Genomic DNA, 18,188 nt, shown 5'->3' with positions numbered 1-18,188 from the left:
TTTTTAACAGCTTTGAATATTTTATTCCGAGAAGGAGAAAAAAAATAACTAGATGGTTGTCCTGAAGATTGTAAAATCCCAGAATACAGGCAAACTGTGGCTGGTAATAATAAGGAAAATCACAGGAGTTTATCTAACAGCCAAGGTCTTCCAGCCAAATTATAGTTACTGCCTGAGCCAGCACCATGGTGGTGAATAATGGTGGGAATAAATGAAAATGCAAACCATCTTTGGGGGGAAGAGCCTCAGTAACAGGACAGGAAAGATTTAGAAGGTTCTCATTGTGAAAATGGAAGTTCTCATTCCAAAATAATAGTTTGGGGCCTCTTTTGTCATCCAAGGACAATTTAAATGAGGGGAATTGTGCCCACTGACATTGATGGGCTTTGAATTCAGGCTTCATCCTCTTTCCAAAATATGTCAAAATATATAAAAAAAGTGCCCAGTCAAGCCTGGGTAGGAAATGTGAGACAAAGGGGCATTGACAGAACGTCTGTCAAATGACAGGAATTAGGGAAGTAGTCCAAACAATCATGAATGAAGATTTTTTTTTGTGCAAATGTGTCAAAATACCAAGTTCATGCACAACATAGCTTATCTCAAATTCTTCCATGCTGTTATTGAACTCAAAAAAATCAAGACTTTTAGGAAAGAATAACCCCCAAACAACTTGTACAATTTCCAATAGCTAATAGAAATATTTATTCTCAATTCTAGCCCACTATTGCCTAAAAAGAGAAGTATTGTGCCTTTGAGAGCTTTGTCATTATTATGTCCATTGTAAACAGCTATTTAGACAGAACTAAAGCTACTGAAAGTGGTCTCCCAAAACTCAGAGAGGAAGCTGACATGCTGTTCAGCCTTCTTGAAGGAGAATTGATGTGAATCCTTTTGTAAAGAAGATCTGTGCTCTGAGCACTCCAAATACATCATAGAATACTAATCACACTATTTCCCAAAGCTAAAGAAAAATAAAAACAGATAGAGTGCATCACTGAGCTGAGAATGGCACATCTCTTTGGAGAAGCTTTAGTGGGGGGAAAGATGCCTGTCTGCATCCTTAACTGTATAAAAAGGAGCCCTGAAAGGGCAGAGAAAAAACTGCCAGAGAGTAGGTTTAGATCGGATTTTAGGAAAGGTTTCTTCCCTGTGAGGGTGGGGGGGCCCTGGCACAGGGTGCCCAGAGAAGCTGTGGCTGCCCTGAATCCCTGGAAGTGTCCAAGGCCAGGTTGGATGGAGCTTGGAGGAAGTGGGAGGTGTCCCTGCCCATGGCAGGGGCTGGAATGGGATGGGCTTTAAGGTCCCTTCCAACCCAAACCATTCTGGGATTCTGTGATAAATATTCATTGGTATTTCATGTTCCCCCATATGAGAGAGAGAGAAGGCAGATCTCATGGGTACTTTGACCAAGCCCCATGGGGGAGCAGACATGGGGGACCCTCATCATCCTCTTCCCCTGATGTGCTGGGGGAGCTTGGAGCAGCGCAGGAGAAACAGGCACAGATGAAAGATTACTGAAGAGAAAGGTGGAACTGCTTTGTTCTGCCTTTTTTCTGGAGTCTGAGTTTCTCCCCTTAGCATAACATACTGGGGCTGCCAATATCAGACGATAGGTTGGAGCCAGCAGCACCTTCACAGCCACAGGATGCAGAATTTGTGCTGCATGGGGTTCAGAGAGTCACAAATGGGTCCAAAAAGTGCTGTTTGGCACATCTCATTAAAATGTTTCACCTTCATCTGTCAGAAGGGTAGCAAACTTTGGGATTAGGAATACTTAAGACCTTTTTTTTCCGTCATAACAAAAGGGAGACATTGACTAATGATCCCAGTACTGGGAGTCAAAATACTTGCTGTACTTGTCTATCCTAAAGTGCTGTAGTAGTACAAATTGACTCCTTGATGCTGTCATTCTTCCACTACAAAATGAGCAGCTCATAGGAGGAAATATCCTGGCTCTGAATGTGGCCAGAAAAAACAGAGCGTTTTCTCCCAGTAGTTTTTTTCTTGGGTAAGACTTTTCATACTGTGTTTGACATTCTGAATTACATGATTATATAGTACAAGACTCCAGCAACATTTTGCATTGTAAAGATGGAGATGCTCAGCATTTTGCCAGATGCCAGGCGATATTCTGACGTTTCTATCTTCACTTTAAGCCGAGTGACAGTCAGCATATTCACAATGAAGCCAAGACAATCTGCTATCAAGTTACAGTAGTGACATATTCCCTAATGAAGATCCCAGGGCTCCTTGGAATAAAGCAGCTCCGTCAAACTCGGCGTGCGGAGCAGCTCCGGTGTGGATTGCTCCGTGTGCAATGCCATGTTTTATCCGTGCCGGTGGCTCGGCGGGCAGAGGCTTTGGTAAGTAAGTCTGTACTGCACCATTTCCTGGCTCGGTGCTCCGGGTGTTGCAGGCTGTGTGCAGTGGGGGAGGTGCCAGAGCTGATCAAGCAGTGTAATTTTATACATTACTGAATCAGTGCAGGAGGAACCTGGAGGGACAAAGCATCATCTTCTCTTTGAACTGCACTGTAAAATCCGACAGCTCTCGTAGCCCAGCCATGCTCTGATACAATTTTTCTCTCCTTTTTCCCCTGATTTTGGTGTGAATGATAAAGTGATCTGATGATGGCTCTCGTTATGGAACCTATTAGCAAGTGGACGCCCAAGCAAGTAGTGGATTGGATGAAAGGTAGGATCGTTTATTGCCGTGTATTGTCTGTACTTTGGATCCTGGCAATTTGCATCCGTGCTCTCGCATTCTTTGTTTTGGGAAGAGTTTATTCAGTTCTGATCATCCCTATGCTGCTTTGCCCGGTAGTTGTTAGAGGCAGGGCTGAGGAGAGGCTGCTTCAGCTGTGCTGTGTTGTGGGAATTGCTGCCGAGAACGGAGCCGGGATCAACTGCATTTGTTGGACAATGCAGACAGAAAGTGTTTGTGTCTCACGACTCCATTATGCCTCGCACAGGGTAACGTCGGGATGTTTGGCTGCTTTAAATTTGCCCTGATTAGGTCTGGTTTGCTCATATCAGGTGATCTGATGCAGTGGCTGTGCAGCACTTGTCTGTAGTTTTGGGTACCACAAGGAGCACCAGGCGCCGGGGCTGGACTGAGGCATCCTGCTCCTTTAGGAACGTGTCCTGCTCTGTCCAGGCTCCTTTAGGGACGTGTCCTGCCCTGTCCAGGCTGCCCAGCCGCGTGTCCGAGGCTCCGCGTCCGCGCCAGCGGTGGGAAGGCGCAGGGCTGAGCACGGCTCCGCGGGGAAACTCGCCGGGATAACTTGACAGGAATGATGATTTCCCGGCACATTCGCAGTTTCACAACACAGCCGTCAGCTGTGACATGTTTTGCCTGACAATGCTCGGCTGTGCTGCAAACAGACTGGGATGGATGGGAGGGCGAGGGGTTGTTCCTGATGATAAGTGGTTTAAATTTCTCCAGACTGGGGGGAAAATGTATTCCCACAGTGGGATGTATTAGTGTTGTTATACGGGGCTTCTGATGAGCTGTCTGTCTTTGAGACAAATAATTCCTGCCACGGGGGATCTCTGTTATATAAGGAGAAGAGGTGCAAATTTGGGGTGTAGGTTACTCATGGAAATGATTCCCGTAATGTGATGAACTTATGGAAGGGTTAAATTGGATGCCCACTCTAATGTCCTTAAAGCTTTCAAAGTATTCTCATTAATATGGGAATGGTTCTGATCTCATTTTGCTGAGCTGCATCTCCTCACTTCGCTGAAATTGGGCTGTTTTGGTGCTCATCAGACACGTTGCCATTATCAGCTAATTATTCTTTTACAAGCACAGAGTCTTGTGAAGCAAACGATGTCTAGGGGAATGTGTGTACTTTGTTTCTCAGGTGTTTGGGAACTCAGGGTAATTGGGAGGGCTTGAGCAGGTTGTTGGGATGGATCCTGAAACCTTTAGCTATAGGATTGATTCCCACGCTCCAATGTCATTAGGTGATGTCAAATCCTAATGTATGTGCACAGGAGTTTTCTGATCCACACCTTCATTCTCAGCACACGAAAGAGTTAAAAAGTGGACAGACCACTGCTATTTTAACTCCTTAATTGAATTATAATGTAAATTAAGTGTCAAAGTGTGTAGAATACTTGTTGCTAAATTTAAAAATACTTCCTGCTACTTTTTTATCCTTTCTGATGCAGACTAATTACATCCTGGGGAACAGTAATCCATGATGTGCAGTGGAGGAAGGTCATACAAGCAGCAGGTTTTTAAATGTCTGGAGTTGCCTGACAGTTGGATTTCCATACCAGACTACACATGGACCATCCACAGGGATATCTGGAGTAGGCAGCATTGTCAGTGCTGTGCCTCTGTGTTCAAGCATAAATAAAGATAATGCTATGAACACTGAAGTATTCACAATGTGGATATTTTCATTGGTAACTGGAGCTGCACATCCACAAACAGGAAAGTTGCACATTTGTCCATTCCCCCCATGTTAATATTACAAGCCCTCTTTTTATGCCAGTGTTTACCTTTGCAGATGCAAAGTTCAGTTGCAGCCAAAGAAAAGACTTAACCCACACAAATGGCAGACCAGAATCAGTTTTAAACTACTTGTAACTACCTCACTTTGCAAAAATTGCCCAACTGTGGCCACTGTTTGCCTGTAATTTCCATGTGTTCTGTAGCTCAGCTCCATTGGCTACAGTCACTCTGCTAAATCCATGTGCCAGAGAGGTCAAAGGTCTGCACAGGCAGTAATTTTCAGTGATTTTATGTATTCCTTCTATTCTGAAAGGTCACATCTTTCACACCACTAAAAGATAAATTTAAAAGATGCTTTCAAAAAATTACCCGTTTTTGAATGAGTATTATCTTGACTGTAGATAGCAACATGTTAACAAGCAATGGAACAAATACTGCCACTGGAATATACCTTTGGGGGGCTTAAAAATATGTAAGCAATTAGTTTTATTGGTGGAGACTGTAAACGATAGCGTATTTCACGGGGAAATTATAGCAACACACTTTAAAAAGTTGCATTTATCATATTCATTGAAGGCATTGTAACTTATTTCTAAAACCTCTTAGCAAAGCCCATCTTTTGAAACTAACTAGCAGTGAGTACCAGAAGCATCAAATAATTGTAGAGAAGATGGAAGGAAGCCACAAAAATGATGTTAATGGCTTGAGACCCAGGTCCCCAGAATGTGTCCTGGTTCGAGCATCTGAAGAGAGCAGCCACTGCAGCCTGAGCCCCCCCCCAAGAGGAGACACCCTTCTGTTCTTTTCCTTTAGGAAATGTTACTTGCCAAAAAAAGTAAAAATTGGTAGGCTTTAAGGAACATTGTAATGACAAGTTGGCATCTTGTATTTATCCACAGTTCCTTTCTCGGGAACGCACTCAACTGGAATTCAATTAGGGAACTGCATCTGATGGTGTGGACAACCTGAAAAGGCCATGCAGGTCTGGAGAAATTGATTCCTGAGGCTGTCAAAGGATCTAGAAGTAAAAACTCTGGATACTTTCGTGTTAAAGAAACTGTCTTTATACAAAAAATATTTTGTAAAGTTTAGCAGATACAGCAGAAGGCACTGTGGCTAAAAAGGAAGGTTTCAAAGGAGCTGAAAACATTAATTGGGAAGATATTTTTAGCAACAGTTTTCAGTCAGCATTCTTTTTTTCCCCCAAATTTTCCAAAATTTTAAAGGTCTCTAAATGGTTTTTACTTCAGAAAATGAACAGGTATTTCCCCTGGTATACACCCATTTCTTACATAACTTACCTGATTTCCTGGGGATGTGTACTATGGACCCAAAAGGTACTTTAGGAAAAGCCTTTGCCTTGCCCAGATTCCGTTGTGGCCCCACTGGAAAAGAAGCATTGCCCATAAAGCTCACCAGCACCTTGGGGATCAGAGAGGTTTCTGACAGGTCAGTTTCTCCTTGGATTAGGTTTATCATCTTAGTGTGAGTAAATGACAAACTGCCCTCCAAGATGTGCATCTGGAATGCTTTACCTGCAGACTTTGGTTGCTTTTTGGCGCAGGAGCTCCCTGTGAAACTCAGGTTTGCAGGTTATCAGTGAACACTCCAAACCCAAACCCATCTATTTTAGAATGCACTGAGGAGGGGAGTCCTGTACAGAATCTGGGGGTTTGGGGTGCATAGGGGAGGTAGGATGTCTTACTGAATTAATGAAAGGTTGGTAGCTTGTGTTTCCATTGGAGGCAGAATCTGAAGGGTGTTCTCTGTACTTTTACAACCAAAAGCATTGGAGATGTTGTACTTCCTAAGGGGAGCAGTTTACAAGTAGGTCATTTATAATGTGAACTCATTTACAGGGAAGTGACACCTCTGTCCAAATAAATACTCACTTTTCAAAGCAGTCCAAGGAAATGGAATGAAACACAATGCAATGAAACACAGCTGTGACTTTCAGTGTTACTGAACAGCTGAAAATTAAAATGGGAAACCAGCTATTCCTTAAGTACCTGTAATAACTCCACACAGAGTCCGTGATTCAAAGTCCTGGGGACTGACAGGTTTGTCTGCCAAAACAGCCTGCAGTGGAGGTTTCTCTCCTAATAAATGGTCTGCTGTAGATACTCATTTCACAACTGCAAGCCATTTTTTCCCCTTTAAATCTAGAATTTCTGCACCCTCAACAGGAGATGGAGACATAAAAAAATAAAAATTAATTCAGTTGGTAAACTGATTAACTGTGCTGCACTGATCCTGTGCAGAATAATTATATGTTTAGCTGAAGGGTTTTCCTTAGCGTGTAATTCCCTGATTTCAGGCTGGCTCATAAAAGAGAAAGGCAGGGAGGGAGGGCGTGGAGAGCAGGGAAGCTGATGACGTGAGAGGACTTGTTAACATTCGCATCACGCCGGGCTCCGGCAAACCCCTCTCCCTCTTGCTTTGCTTCCCATTAGATCACTCACTACCTGTGCTGGAGCAATGTGTCATAGCCAGGGAGCCTCCTCTCTGTGCAGGACATCGTATTTATCAAATCTCAGAATGTGCTGGAAGCACAGCTGAATGTAATGATCTCCAGCCAAAGCAGCCCTGTAGGTGCTGAGCTGGGTGATCCTTGGCTTCCCTGATCCCCCTTCCTGACCTCGGAATCCCATAATGCAGGAACACAATTCCACGAGATGCAGTTTGAAACTGGAGGAGTTAACAGAGGTCATCCCTTATTTAGAAAAATGTAGGTTTTGTAGCATCTTTTCAGCTCTTTCTGAAGACAAATAGGTTTGGAAGGGACCTGGGCCACAAATACAGAATTAGTGCTGAATTTCCAAGCTGTTCTAAGGTAAAGGTTTCATCGTTTTCCTTCTGCTCTCACCAATTTTACAACTGAAACAAACAATTTGCTGTTGTGGCTCCCCCTTGGATTCCTGTGTTCCACTGGCACCACATTTCCAGTTGTCTCTAGGAAGTCACTGAATCAGAATTGGCTGCAATTCCTCCCCGATTTCTCTTACAAGTTTTGGACTTTAATGCTTCTTAGTAATGAGTTTTGTGAACAACTGCTGAGTGCTGTAAACTATTTGCTTTTAAAGGGTCAGCAGAACCCACCTCAGAGCTGACAACTTTGCCATGTAAGTGCTAAAGGTCACATTTCAGGGAACAAGTTCCCGATGTTTAGCTCAGTTAAGTGTTGGAATGAGCTGTCCGGGCAGCTTGGGCCATTCCCTTTGTAGGAGGTTTTGAATACAACTAAGAAGAGCTCCAACATCCCTCTGAAAGAGTTTCTGTGCCCAGTCTGTCCCCAGCAGAGTCACCTAATGTCTTCTTAAGGCCTCTTCCAACTCAGACAAGACCTTGGGATGGTTTCTTGCATGGGAATCACCCTCATCTTTGAAATGTGAAACAGTCCTGAAGAGATTATACCTCTGGCTTCCTCCTGGATGTTTCTCAGTTTCTATTTCCCAGAATAACCATGGGAGATGATGTCCAAATGTCTAGAGCTCAGAAGTCTTCCTGCTGTGTTTCACAAGGAGGGCAGCAGACCTGCAGCCCAGAAGCAAGCACAGACCTGCTCCACTTCCACCAACATTCCCAAACCTTGATACCTGCCCAAGAGGTTAAGGTACCAAACAGAGCTCAGAAGACTGGCAGGATTACCAAGAGCCAGTGCCCTCAAGGCTTTGACTGTCACCACTTTTAATTCAGCTTGTGCACCACTGGCAGCCTGGAAGGACAGCAAAACACTTTGCTGAGCCCATGGCTCCAGTTTGTGCCCTCCCAGTAACTGCAGCCGTGGCTGGGGTCGTGACCAGCTGGCCCACAGCAAAATAGTGCCCACAGACCTCCCTAAATCAAGCCTATCTGTAATTCTCGATGGAAATTGTTTTGGCTGAGGTATGTCTGCATCCCTATCACTATTACCTCACCTTCACTAACTCCTCTTTGAGGACCAATTAGAAACTGGGCTATATATCTTCCAAGAATGGACTGGATTAGCACTATCTCCATAAAAGATTTCAGCAACATTTAGCTATTTAATGGTCTGTATTTATTATCAGGTTATTTAGGACTATATTCTGAAATTGCCCTATCTATAAAGCAGATATGTTCAGACCTTTTTAAGAAATGCAATTCTGCTCCCAGAGAAAAAGTCTGAGCTCAGTGAAAGTCTCTCAAGTCACATTTATCAAGCGTAACTAATCTTTCAGGTCATTATGTAAAGAAATTTACTTTATTGTCTTGCAGCTTAATATCAGCAGTCAGACAATGTGTCACGCATTGCTGTGCCTTGTAACCTTTACCATGTGTAAAAAATTATGCAAAACCCCCAACTTGCTCCCAGTCCTGACCATCCCAGGGAGGACAGAGTGGCAATGCAAATTCAGAAGAGCTCAACCTTCTCCAGCTCTCCATTATTTCACAGTGTTTCATCTTATGAAGCAAAATTCAGGATAAATTTGCTCCTGTGGGTAAGACTTTCAGACCACTTTAAATGAAGTGCTGTATGTCAGGAAACTGCAAAGACCCTGGATCCTGCTCAGCAAAAAGATGCTTTCATGGTTTCTTCCCAGACTTTCCTGCCCCACTCATTCCAGTTTCTAAATTTTTCCTTCCCTTGGCAGGATTGACATCAGCCCATGTACCTAACACTGAGAACTCTGTGTGTAACACTGTTACCAGTTTGGAAAATGTGGATTTCCTAGGAAAAGAGCAGAAGGTCTCAGTGCTACAAGATTCCTGACTGACTGGCTTGGAAGGCAGTTTGAGAAACATTGCATTGTGCAGAAAAATACATTATGAATATCATTTTAGTGCATGGAAAACACTGCCTAGATGGGGGAGTGCCAGGCAAAGCTCTGTTCCAGATCCTGTCTCAGAACTCATGGGAAGGCATCTCCATGTTCCCTGGGCCTGTCCTCGAGGAAGGCTTCTAAATGTGTGCTGTGCTTGGGTAAAGAAATATTCCTGCCTAAGAAATCTCCTTACTTCTCATTCTGATGGGTTCAATGTCTTGTGTTTCTGTCTGCAATGAAGGAAAAAAGGAAAGCGAAAAGTAAACTGCGATTTGTCCTCTTGCAAAATTGTTTTAACGCCTACAAAGCTTTCAAGGCTAAAACAGACAGAGCTTATCCTTTTAATGCCATCCTTTCAGAACTGCTGTCCTGCCACGCTGACAGAAATGGAGGTTGTTGCTCTGCTGCTGAAATTAGTGACACTCTTGTTATTAAATGAAGCATTTTACTGAATAAAACACTGTAGTATCAAATATTGCTGAGCAATAAGCTGCATTCGTCCTCTCCACCCAGAGTAATTTTGTGGATATCTTCTACATGCTGCTTTGCCTCACTAATTTAAATTGCTACTTTTGCAGTTTAGGTTTTCTAGTAAGCTTGACGTCCTCTTCCCTGATGCCATTGCAGTGAGGGCAGGAGCTGGAAAGTGGAGGTTCAGGAGTTACTCTAAAAGGATTCAGAGAGAGGAAAAATTATGAGGTTGTATTTGTGAAGGGCTCTAGTGATGAATCAAAATGAATTTATTTCTGATTAACTAACACTCAAACAGCTCCCAAAACATATCCTTGCTGACCCTCTGCACAGAAGTGCTCAAGAGGATTCAAGGCCAATGCAATGTTTGGGTTTTCCTACTCAAATTCTCCACCAACTGTTTTCCAGCAAAGATGAATTATAAAAAGACTGTGGAGCGTTTTTAGTTCTAACGTAGGTGGCATGTTTGAAATGAAACCGTAGCAGCCAGTAATTTTACAAAATGCATTCAGCTTTATTCCCTACAAATTTGTCCATCTTTTTCATTCTAAGCATCAAACAAAGCCTAGAAAATCTGTACGGATTTCAGGAGTTCTTAAGGCAGAAACTGTGTTTTGTGTGAGTGTGCTGAACCTACTACAGCTCTAGAAAGGATTATTTTGGCACATCTGCTTCTTTTACACGGAAAACTCTCTCTGAGTGCAGGCAGACAGTGGTGTCAGCCTGACAGCTCAGACATGCCAATGATCACCTGAATTAAAGCATGTTTTACTTCTCTCTCTCTCCACCAGCTTCCCCCATTCCTTTTTTGTCTCTCTCCTCCTGTTTGTTCACATGCCTCTCCAGCAGCATTTTTCTTGCCTTTTACATAACGAGACAGACAATAAGCATCAGATTGTGAAGGAATTTGTTCATTTAACATCAAAAATTTCTAGCTTTGAATATCTTGGAGACGATTGCAGTGATTTGGAAGTGAAGTGTATCCAAAATCCCGGGGGAGGTGAAAACCACCAGCCTCAAGAAGCCAAGCACAGCTCCTGGGAGCTTTAAGGGGCAGCTGGAAGAAGGCAAATGTTGCTGTTTCACTGATTCTCCATTAAAATCTCCTGTGAATATCCTGGATGCTCCTCAGTTTTCTTTCAGGCCATGAGATGCTGCTTCCCTGGGAGATGTGGTGGTTTAACAGAGGTATCTTTTTATGAAATCCTTGCCAATGGATAGGGATGCACAGGTTCCCAGAGAAGCTGTGGCTGCCCCGTCCCTGGGAGTGTCCAAGGCCAGGTTGGACATTGGGGCTGGGATAGTGGAAGTTGTCCCTGCCCATGGCAGGGTGGCACTGGATGGGCTTTAAGGTCCCTTCCAATCCAAACCATTCTGGAATTCCATGATCTTACACTACAAAGGAATGTGCTGCTGCGGGCACATTCCTAAATCCAGGGAAGTCCTCTGTAGGCATCTGTTACTGATCACTCATGAAAATGCCCTCAATTACAGAACACTAAGGAGAGATTTTAATTGCCCATTGTCAAGAGATTTCAATTGTTCATTGCCAAGCCACACTGAGAAATTCCCTTAGTTACACAAAAAAACAACTTTGTAGTTTACAGAGGAAAAAGACACTCAAAGCAGAGAAAAAAACCCCTTGAAATTTACATTTGTATCATGTGGTTGGAGGGAACATGTAGAGTAATGTAAGAAAAGTTCAGAACCAATAGAGTTTAGAATATTCACTACTTGAATGTCACATAAAAAGAAATGGATCCACTTAGGGTAGTAGCTCAGCAGTGCTGTTCTTGCAGAAATAAATTCTGGAGAATGAAGAGAGCTAGCGAATAATCCATCAAAAATGCAACAAATAATTATCTGAGTAATAAAAAAGATAAATTAGAATAATAGACAGGAAATTTCCACATAGGATAGAAATAGAAAGATAAACTTAAAGGATAAGTTAAAAAAACTAAAATTTTTTAGAAAATTGGAGGAAAACCCTTTTCAAGGCTTCCATAAGTGGGCTTAAAAACACTGAGAAATGTGCTAAGGAAGCCATCACCTGCTGAAAGAAAGATACACTGGGACATCATATTAACTTTTTGTTGTTTATTTGAAAATTCTCGGGCCAAATTATCAATGCCTTTTGTGGCAGCAGCAGCAGCAATCATTATTTGCATATCAGCAATGAGGCAATACTTTAACTAGAAACCAAATTGCTCAAATGATCCTTCAATGAAAGTGTTTTAATTCAATCTGTGAATCATTCCAAGAGCCATCAATACCACTCAGCTTGTGGAAAGAAGCTTTTCTATTCCCCATTTACTGTGGATGGCCCTTTGTGTCCCCACACATTTTATTTATCTGAAGGTAGTTCTGTAGTTCTTTCATTAGTAAGGTCTCCTCTGGTATCAAAACAGCAGAGTTCCATCTTAAAACATTTTCTGTATTTCCATTTTCTTTTATGATCAACTTTTTCAATACAAGGACGCTGATAGATGAGGAATCTTGGCTTTTGGAACGAGTTAATTCCACATAACCTCTGCCATTTTATCAAAGGGGTTTAAATATGCCATGATATGTTTGATGGATCTCCAGCTTCCATGTCAGCATCCAGGCAGGAATTCCAAGTGAACCAAAGCTGTCCAGTTCTTCTGTGCAATGTCAGCGTGCCAGGACTTGCTTTCCTTTCACCCTCCAATGTCATACTCAATTTGAATTGCTGAAATTCTCATCAAATGATTCTTTCAAATCTCATTAATATCCCGTCTTTCCAGGAGAAAATGATAGACAATATTTCGATTTTTTTGCCTGCAAACTGGCAGGCTGTCACATAAAAGGACAAAATAAACCTTGTAGCACAGTGTTAAAGCCATCCTGGAGCAGTCTCTGTTTGTCCTCATAATGAAATAACCAACAGTGGTGGAAGGGCAGAAGAAAATAAATTGCACCTATGGTTAACCCTCCTAGGCATCCATGCCTGATAACATAATTATTATCAATTTGTAGCAGTTCAAACATCCCCGAATAATTTATATTTGTCTGTCAGACCATCACTAATTCTTCTGGAGCTACTGTCTTCCTCTACTCCACAGTTACCATCCCCAAAAACATGGTAATGAAGCTCCATGACTAAGCATTCCCAAAACGATAACAGAATTTGCATAACTGGGATTTGGTGCAGAAAAAACCCACAAATTTCTCAGAAGGAAAAAAAGGACCATGTAATAGATAAGTTAAAATATTGGCCAACTACATTTTGAAACAGGAGCTGTGATTCTTTGGAGAGTTAAAAACAATCAAGGTTTCTAAGTTACTTTCAAGAAGAACGAAGGAGTTTGAAGGTAAGATTATTTCATATTAATTTGGTCTGAAGGTCATTTTACCACTTCCTGTAGTCAAGACTTTTTGGCAAGTAATCTTGGTTTGCATACCTAGATGATCAGTTATGCTCTGAAATAAATTCACATGATGCCTCAAAAGGACTGGAAATTGTGCATTTGAAAAAACTTATGTTGTCTCCCTTAATCTCCTGTAATAATCTTAGGAGTGGGGCATTAACTGAGACCTTTCCTGAAGAATTAGTGATTCCGTGGTATTTACAGACTGGATGCACTGTGATCTGTGTTGTTTTCAATCCCAGTGACTGTCAATACCCCTTGTACCATAAAACACAAAAAGAAGAGCATTTTTTTAATTTTAAATTTTCTTCAATACATGTCCTAAAGCTGGCTGAGGTTAAGCTCGTTTCAGTGAACCTCACACACAGGCAAACCTGGCCCAAAAGTCAGTCTGGTGAGAAAGAGAGAGACAGCTCTGAAAATAAATCCACTCTTGCAGTGCAGGATCCTTGATACAGAAGTGGCAGTACCTCCTGCAGGCTGGCTGCACTGATTAAGGTAATAAAACTGATCAAGCAGTTTAATTAGGAAATATTCTTGAGGGATACTTTAGATCACAGTGCAGTATAGTCTCTTTATTTTTTTGATTTAAAATTTCTAGTGATCTACCAAGGGTTGTCTTGATAGAACCAACTGGCAAGCAGCGAAGAAGCAGTGTTTGTTAAAGCAGGGTTTGTTAAAGCAGGGTTTGTTAAAGCCAGCCTCATTTCCAAGCTCCATTATCTTCCATTTTGCCTCTTTGCAATTCCTTTTTCCCACTCAACGTTTTTACTCGTTGGTTTGGCTCTAAAAATCAATAAATGCTTGTAGATGAGGAGGATATCAACAGCAGTTGAAACAGAACCTCCCTAGAAATCCATTGAAAGTCCTGGTAGTCTGGGACTGCTATGGACAAACGCTGGAATGACTTCTGATAAAAGATACAGAGGCAAATATGCCACTGGAATTGCAATGAAACAAGGGCATTTAGTGCCAGGACAGGGGGAATGGCTTTAAGCTGAAGGAAGGGAGATTTAGGTGGGATATTGGGAAGGAATTCCTGGCTGTGAGGGTGGGGAGGCCCTGGCACAGGTTGCCCGAGAAGCTGTGGCTGCCCCTGGATCCCAGAAGTGTCCAAGGCCAGGTTGGACGGGGCTTGGAGCAACCTGGGATAGTGGAAGGTGTCCCTGCCCATGGCAGGGGGTGGGATGGGGTGAACTTTAAGGTCCCTTCCAACACAGACCATTTTGGGATTCTGTGATTTTATGGAAGTGAAAAGCACTGTTAATGTACAGATGCACTGACACTGGTTTGCAGAACATCAAATTGGAAATGGATATGCTGATGTAAAAGCAAATACAGGATTTACAGTTCAGAAACTGATAATTTTTCTAAATCTCTATTAAACCAAGCCATCACGGTGGTATTTCCATTTTCACCCTGATCAAAGTGCATGGTATTGTGGTCCACACAGATTCCAGCAGACTGGGGTGGTGGAAAGCAGTCAAAATGCTTTGAAAAACAATGTTAAAAGCTCTGGCCTCCTCCCCTCCTGCAGATCCTGGCAGGAGGATTGCACTGCCTGTTCTCACTGTATCTGCAGTTCACCCCTGTTTTAATGGACAATGACATTCCAGTCTGTGCTGCATTTCAGGAAAGGATGACATTGTCTGTGTGCAGCTCTTGCAGCCGAGTTCAGAGCTGCTGAGATGAGAGGCACTGGGTAAAGGCAGGATCATTATCAGCATCCTGCTGCTGGGAGGTTCTGCTCCTTATCAGATCAGGTAACCTGGCACAAAGCAATATTTACTGTCAAAGAGTAATGACAACCTTATCTACATTGTGCACTATTAACTCTTTTAATGGCTCTGGAATACAGCAAAACTCCAGTGTTTCATTGTTCTGGGCGGTTTTGGGTTGCTAAAGGAGCAGAAAGAGTTCTTAGGGACTGAAGTGCAAACCAAGTATGATTCAAATAAAGGTTCTGAGTTTTACAAGTATTTCACAAATATTTTGCAGATATTTCACAAGTATTTCAAGAGTAACAATTCTTAATAATGACGCAAGACACAATGAAATGTAGAGAAATGGCAATTAATGCCATTAGCATCTGTAGCACAGAAAAATTTCATTTTGGGTGCTTGCACTTGTGAATTCCAATCATTCCACAGTGCAGGGAAAGTGCTCCAGGAAAGATCTGGCTAGCAATGGCTTCACCAGGGAAATCACATCTTCCAAAGTGAAGTGTTTTTGTGCACACACACAGCCCATTAATCAAGGGGAAAAACTGAAGCGTGTTGTTCATCATGTTTGCTGTGTTTGGATTTGAAGTGATGAGAATGATAATAATGATCCTGAGAATTATTATTAAGTAGTATGAAGTGGTTTATCTGAAGGAATAAATATGATTTGCCCTGTGAAGGTTCAAACATCTGGTACAAGCATATGGGTTGTGAATCATTAGATAATTGTTACAAAAATACAAGGGAAAAGTCTTTTTAATGATAGCATCGAAGCCTTCAGGAGTGCTCCATGTGCTTCCCTCTGGAATGGAACCTTCCTGTCCCTGTTACACCTCACAGCTCTCCAAAACCGTGCAGTGCCTGTCAGGGTACCAAGTTTACTTCTTTGGGACATGCTCAAAGTAGCAAAGAGCTTTCAAAACTCATTTTCAGAAAACGTTTTATGCAGTACTGGTTTTCGAGTGGTGAGCTGTCCTCTCTTCTAAATGCGTGTGTGCTGTGGGTTTACATTGCACTGCAGTGCCAAGACTTAGTATGGATTTACTCAGTAGAAAGTTCTGACCAGAGAATCCTGGAATGGTTTGGGTTGGAAGGGACCTTGAAGCTCATCCAGTGCCACCCCTGCCATGGGCAGGGACACCCTCCACTATCCCAGGCTGCTCCAAGCCCTGTCCAACCTGGTGTTGAACAAGGAATGGGGAGTCCACAACCTCTCTGGACAATCTGTGCCAGGGCCTCACCACCTCTACAGTCAAGGATTTCTTCCTAATTTCTCCTCTAAGCTGATGTAGGGTGTGCTGCAAGTGCTCAGGTGAACACTCAGGAGGTGTAAGGGGGGGAGTGACACGATGGCAGCGAGGGCAGGAACAGCAGCTGTGTTTTGTGTGGGCCAGCAGGAAGCCCCACGGTCCTGGGGAAAATCAGCCAAGGTGATAATTGTGGCATGGTCCATGAACTTCCCAGATAACCTGAGAGAGTCGCTCCTGTGGGCCCTTTCCTCTCCCAGGGGCTCAGAGAGAGCCTGTTTGGCTACAGGCACTTTATTACCTGCAGCATGAGCAGGGTGTACCCTGAGCCAGTCAAAAACATTCCTGAGGATTCTCCACCCAGCGACTGTGCTGAGCTATCCCCAGGCCATGGAGAACCTTCCTGTCTAAAGCCAAGCCACCCTCACAGATCCCTTTGCTGGGTCATCACTAATTCATACCCAAGTGTTAACCAGAAATCATTTACAGATCTCGCCACCATAAACCAAGCACTTGGTGAACCAAAGCCTCTGGGAAAATATAATATTAATCCTCTGGTCCTTGCTTTGTGTATTTTGGTTTTGTCTCTGATTCTGTTAAGCTGAGACATCTTCCCAATTTATTCAACAAATATGACTTGCTGCAATCTTCTTTATGGTAAGAATTTAAGGGAAAAGACCTTGGGCCACACAGCATTAAAGGGAAAAGACCTTGGGCCACACAGCATTATTAACATTGAGAGTCCCTGCTGTTTCCCAGGTAGCTGTCAGCTCAGCATAAGGAAAAAAGCTAATTATTCCAAGCAGGTCAGTCAGGAAGAAAACAGAAATTCTATGTGGCAGTTAGGAATCTGTGCCCATTGACTTTAGCTGAAATTCGCTGCTGCAGAAATATGTGGCTGATGAAGAATCTGCTGATAAAAATACACAGTGCAAATATTTAACAATGTCATCTTACCAGGCTTGAAATTAAAGTATTGCATGCAAATTAGCTCCTTGATTTGCATTAGGATGAGGCTGAGAAGGATGGTGAGGAAAACAAGAAGGTGCAAATAAAATAAAATAAATTAAAAATGTGGTGGTAGGTATCATCTTTCTTGATATAACAACATTTTTCTGTGATAAAAGTGGGTGATAATTATAGAAAACTTCTCAGAGAGTGGATAAGTCATCCTAAGTAATTAAACCGTGATATATTCTGTATTTTTATAAAATATTTATAAACATTAAAAGGCTGAAATTACACTTGGGAGTGTCAAATCCCTGGGAATTCAAAAGCATTTAAATACTTCAGTGTATTTACTTATGTTGAAGAAACACTGCAAGATTAAAAACTCAATAAATTAAACAAAAACATTAATTTCCTGTATTGTGTGGTACCAAAAAAAAGTTTTAAAAGAGTGAAACGTTTTACTACCCAGACTACTTTTTCCAGCATTGAGTGCTCAGCTTTGGTATTTCATTTGTTTTGAGGGATGCAACAAGTTAGAGAATTTTCCTTTACAAGGATGTCCTGTCCCTGGAAGCGTCCAAGGCCAGGCTGGACAGAGCTTGGAGCAGCCTGGGATAGTGGAAGGTCATGGCAGGGAGTGGGACTGGATGGGCTTTGAGGTCCCTTCCAATCCAAACCATTCTGGGATTCTGGATTTATTTAGGAAAAACAATGATGGGCAGGGATATGATCCCTCAAACTGCTTCTAAAACCAAACGGATTTAGAAACAAAAGCAAATGACTCATAAAATGTCAAGGAAATTCCACTTTTATTTTTTATTATTATATAATTAAAACTCCTTCATTAACCCATGGGTGACATCAACAGCCCCTGCACTGAATGGGTCACTAAAATCCATGGGCCCCCTCCAGAATTATGGGATTATTCGGTGTATTTTTGTGTCCATGACCACACAAATTCCACAAATCAATGGTGTTTGGTGGAACTGAAGAGCCCAATGGCAAAGGCACTTTTGGATCTTTTTGAACACGAATTAAAGTCAAGTTTGTGGACTTGCTGAGCCAAACCCTGCACTGGCTCTGTGAACCTAAAGAGCTCTTGCAGAGATCATTTGTCTGTTCCTGTGAACCTCCAGACACCTGTGGGCTTAGCTTGGCTCT

The 18,188-nt window shown here is 42.5% G+C and overlaps 1 protein-coding gene across 1 annotated transcript in view; it reads left to right on the top strand.

Moving 5' to 3' along the window:
* Positions 1-2,115: 2,115 nt before the first annotated feature.
* LOC116450923 (connector enhancer of kinase suppressor of ras 2-like) overlaps positions 2,116-18,188 on the top strand; it is a 174,507-nt gene continuing 158,434 nt past the window's right edge. Inside the window, exons 1-2 of the mRNA XM_032123908.1 lie at positions 2,116-2,363; positions 2,621-2,694. Coding sequence (XP_031979799.1) covers positions 2,323-2,363; positions 2,621-2,694 — 115 coding nt within the window. The 5' untranslated portion in view covers positions 2,116-2,322. The remainder of the gene's footprint in view (positions 2,364-2,620; positions 2,695-18,188) is intronic.

The sequence above is a fragment of the Corvus moneduloides genome, chromosome 14 (assembly GCF_009650955.1).
Source record: "Corvus moneduloides isolate bCorMon1 chromosome 14, bCorMon1.pri, whole genome shotgun sequence".
Taxonomy (NCBI): Eukaryota; Metazoa; Chordata; class Aves; order Passeriformes; family Corvidae; genus Corvus; species Corvus moneduloides.
The sequence above is the reverse complement of the archived record's forward strand: the minus strand, read 5'-3'. Positions and strand labels throughout refer to the sequence as shown.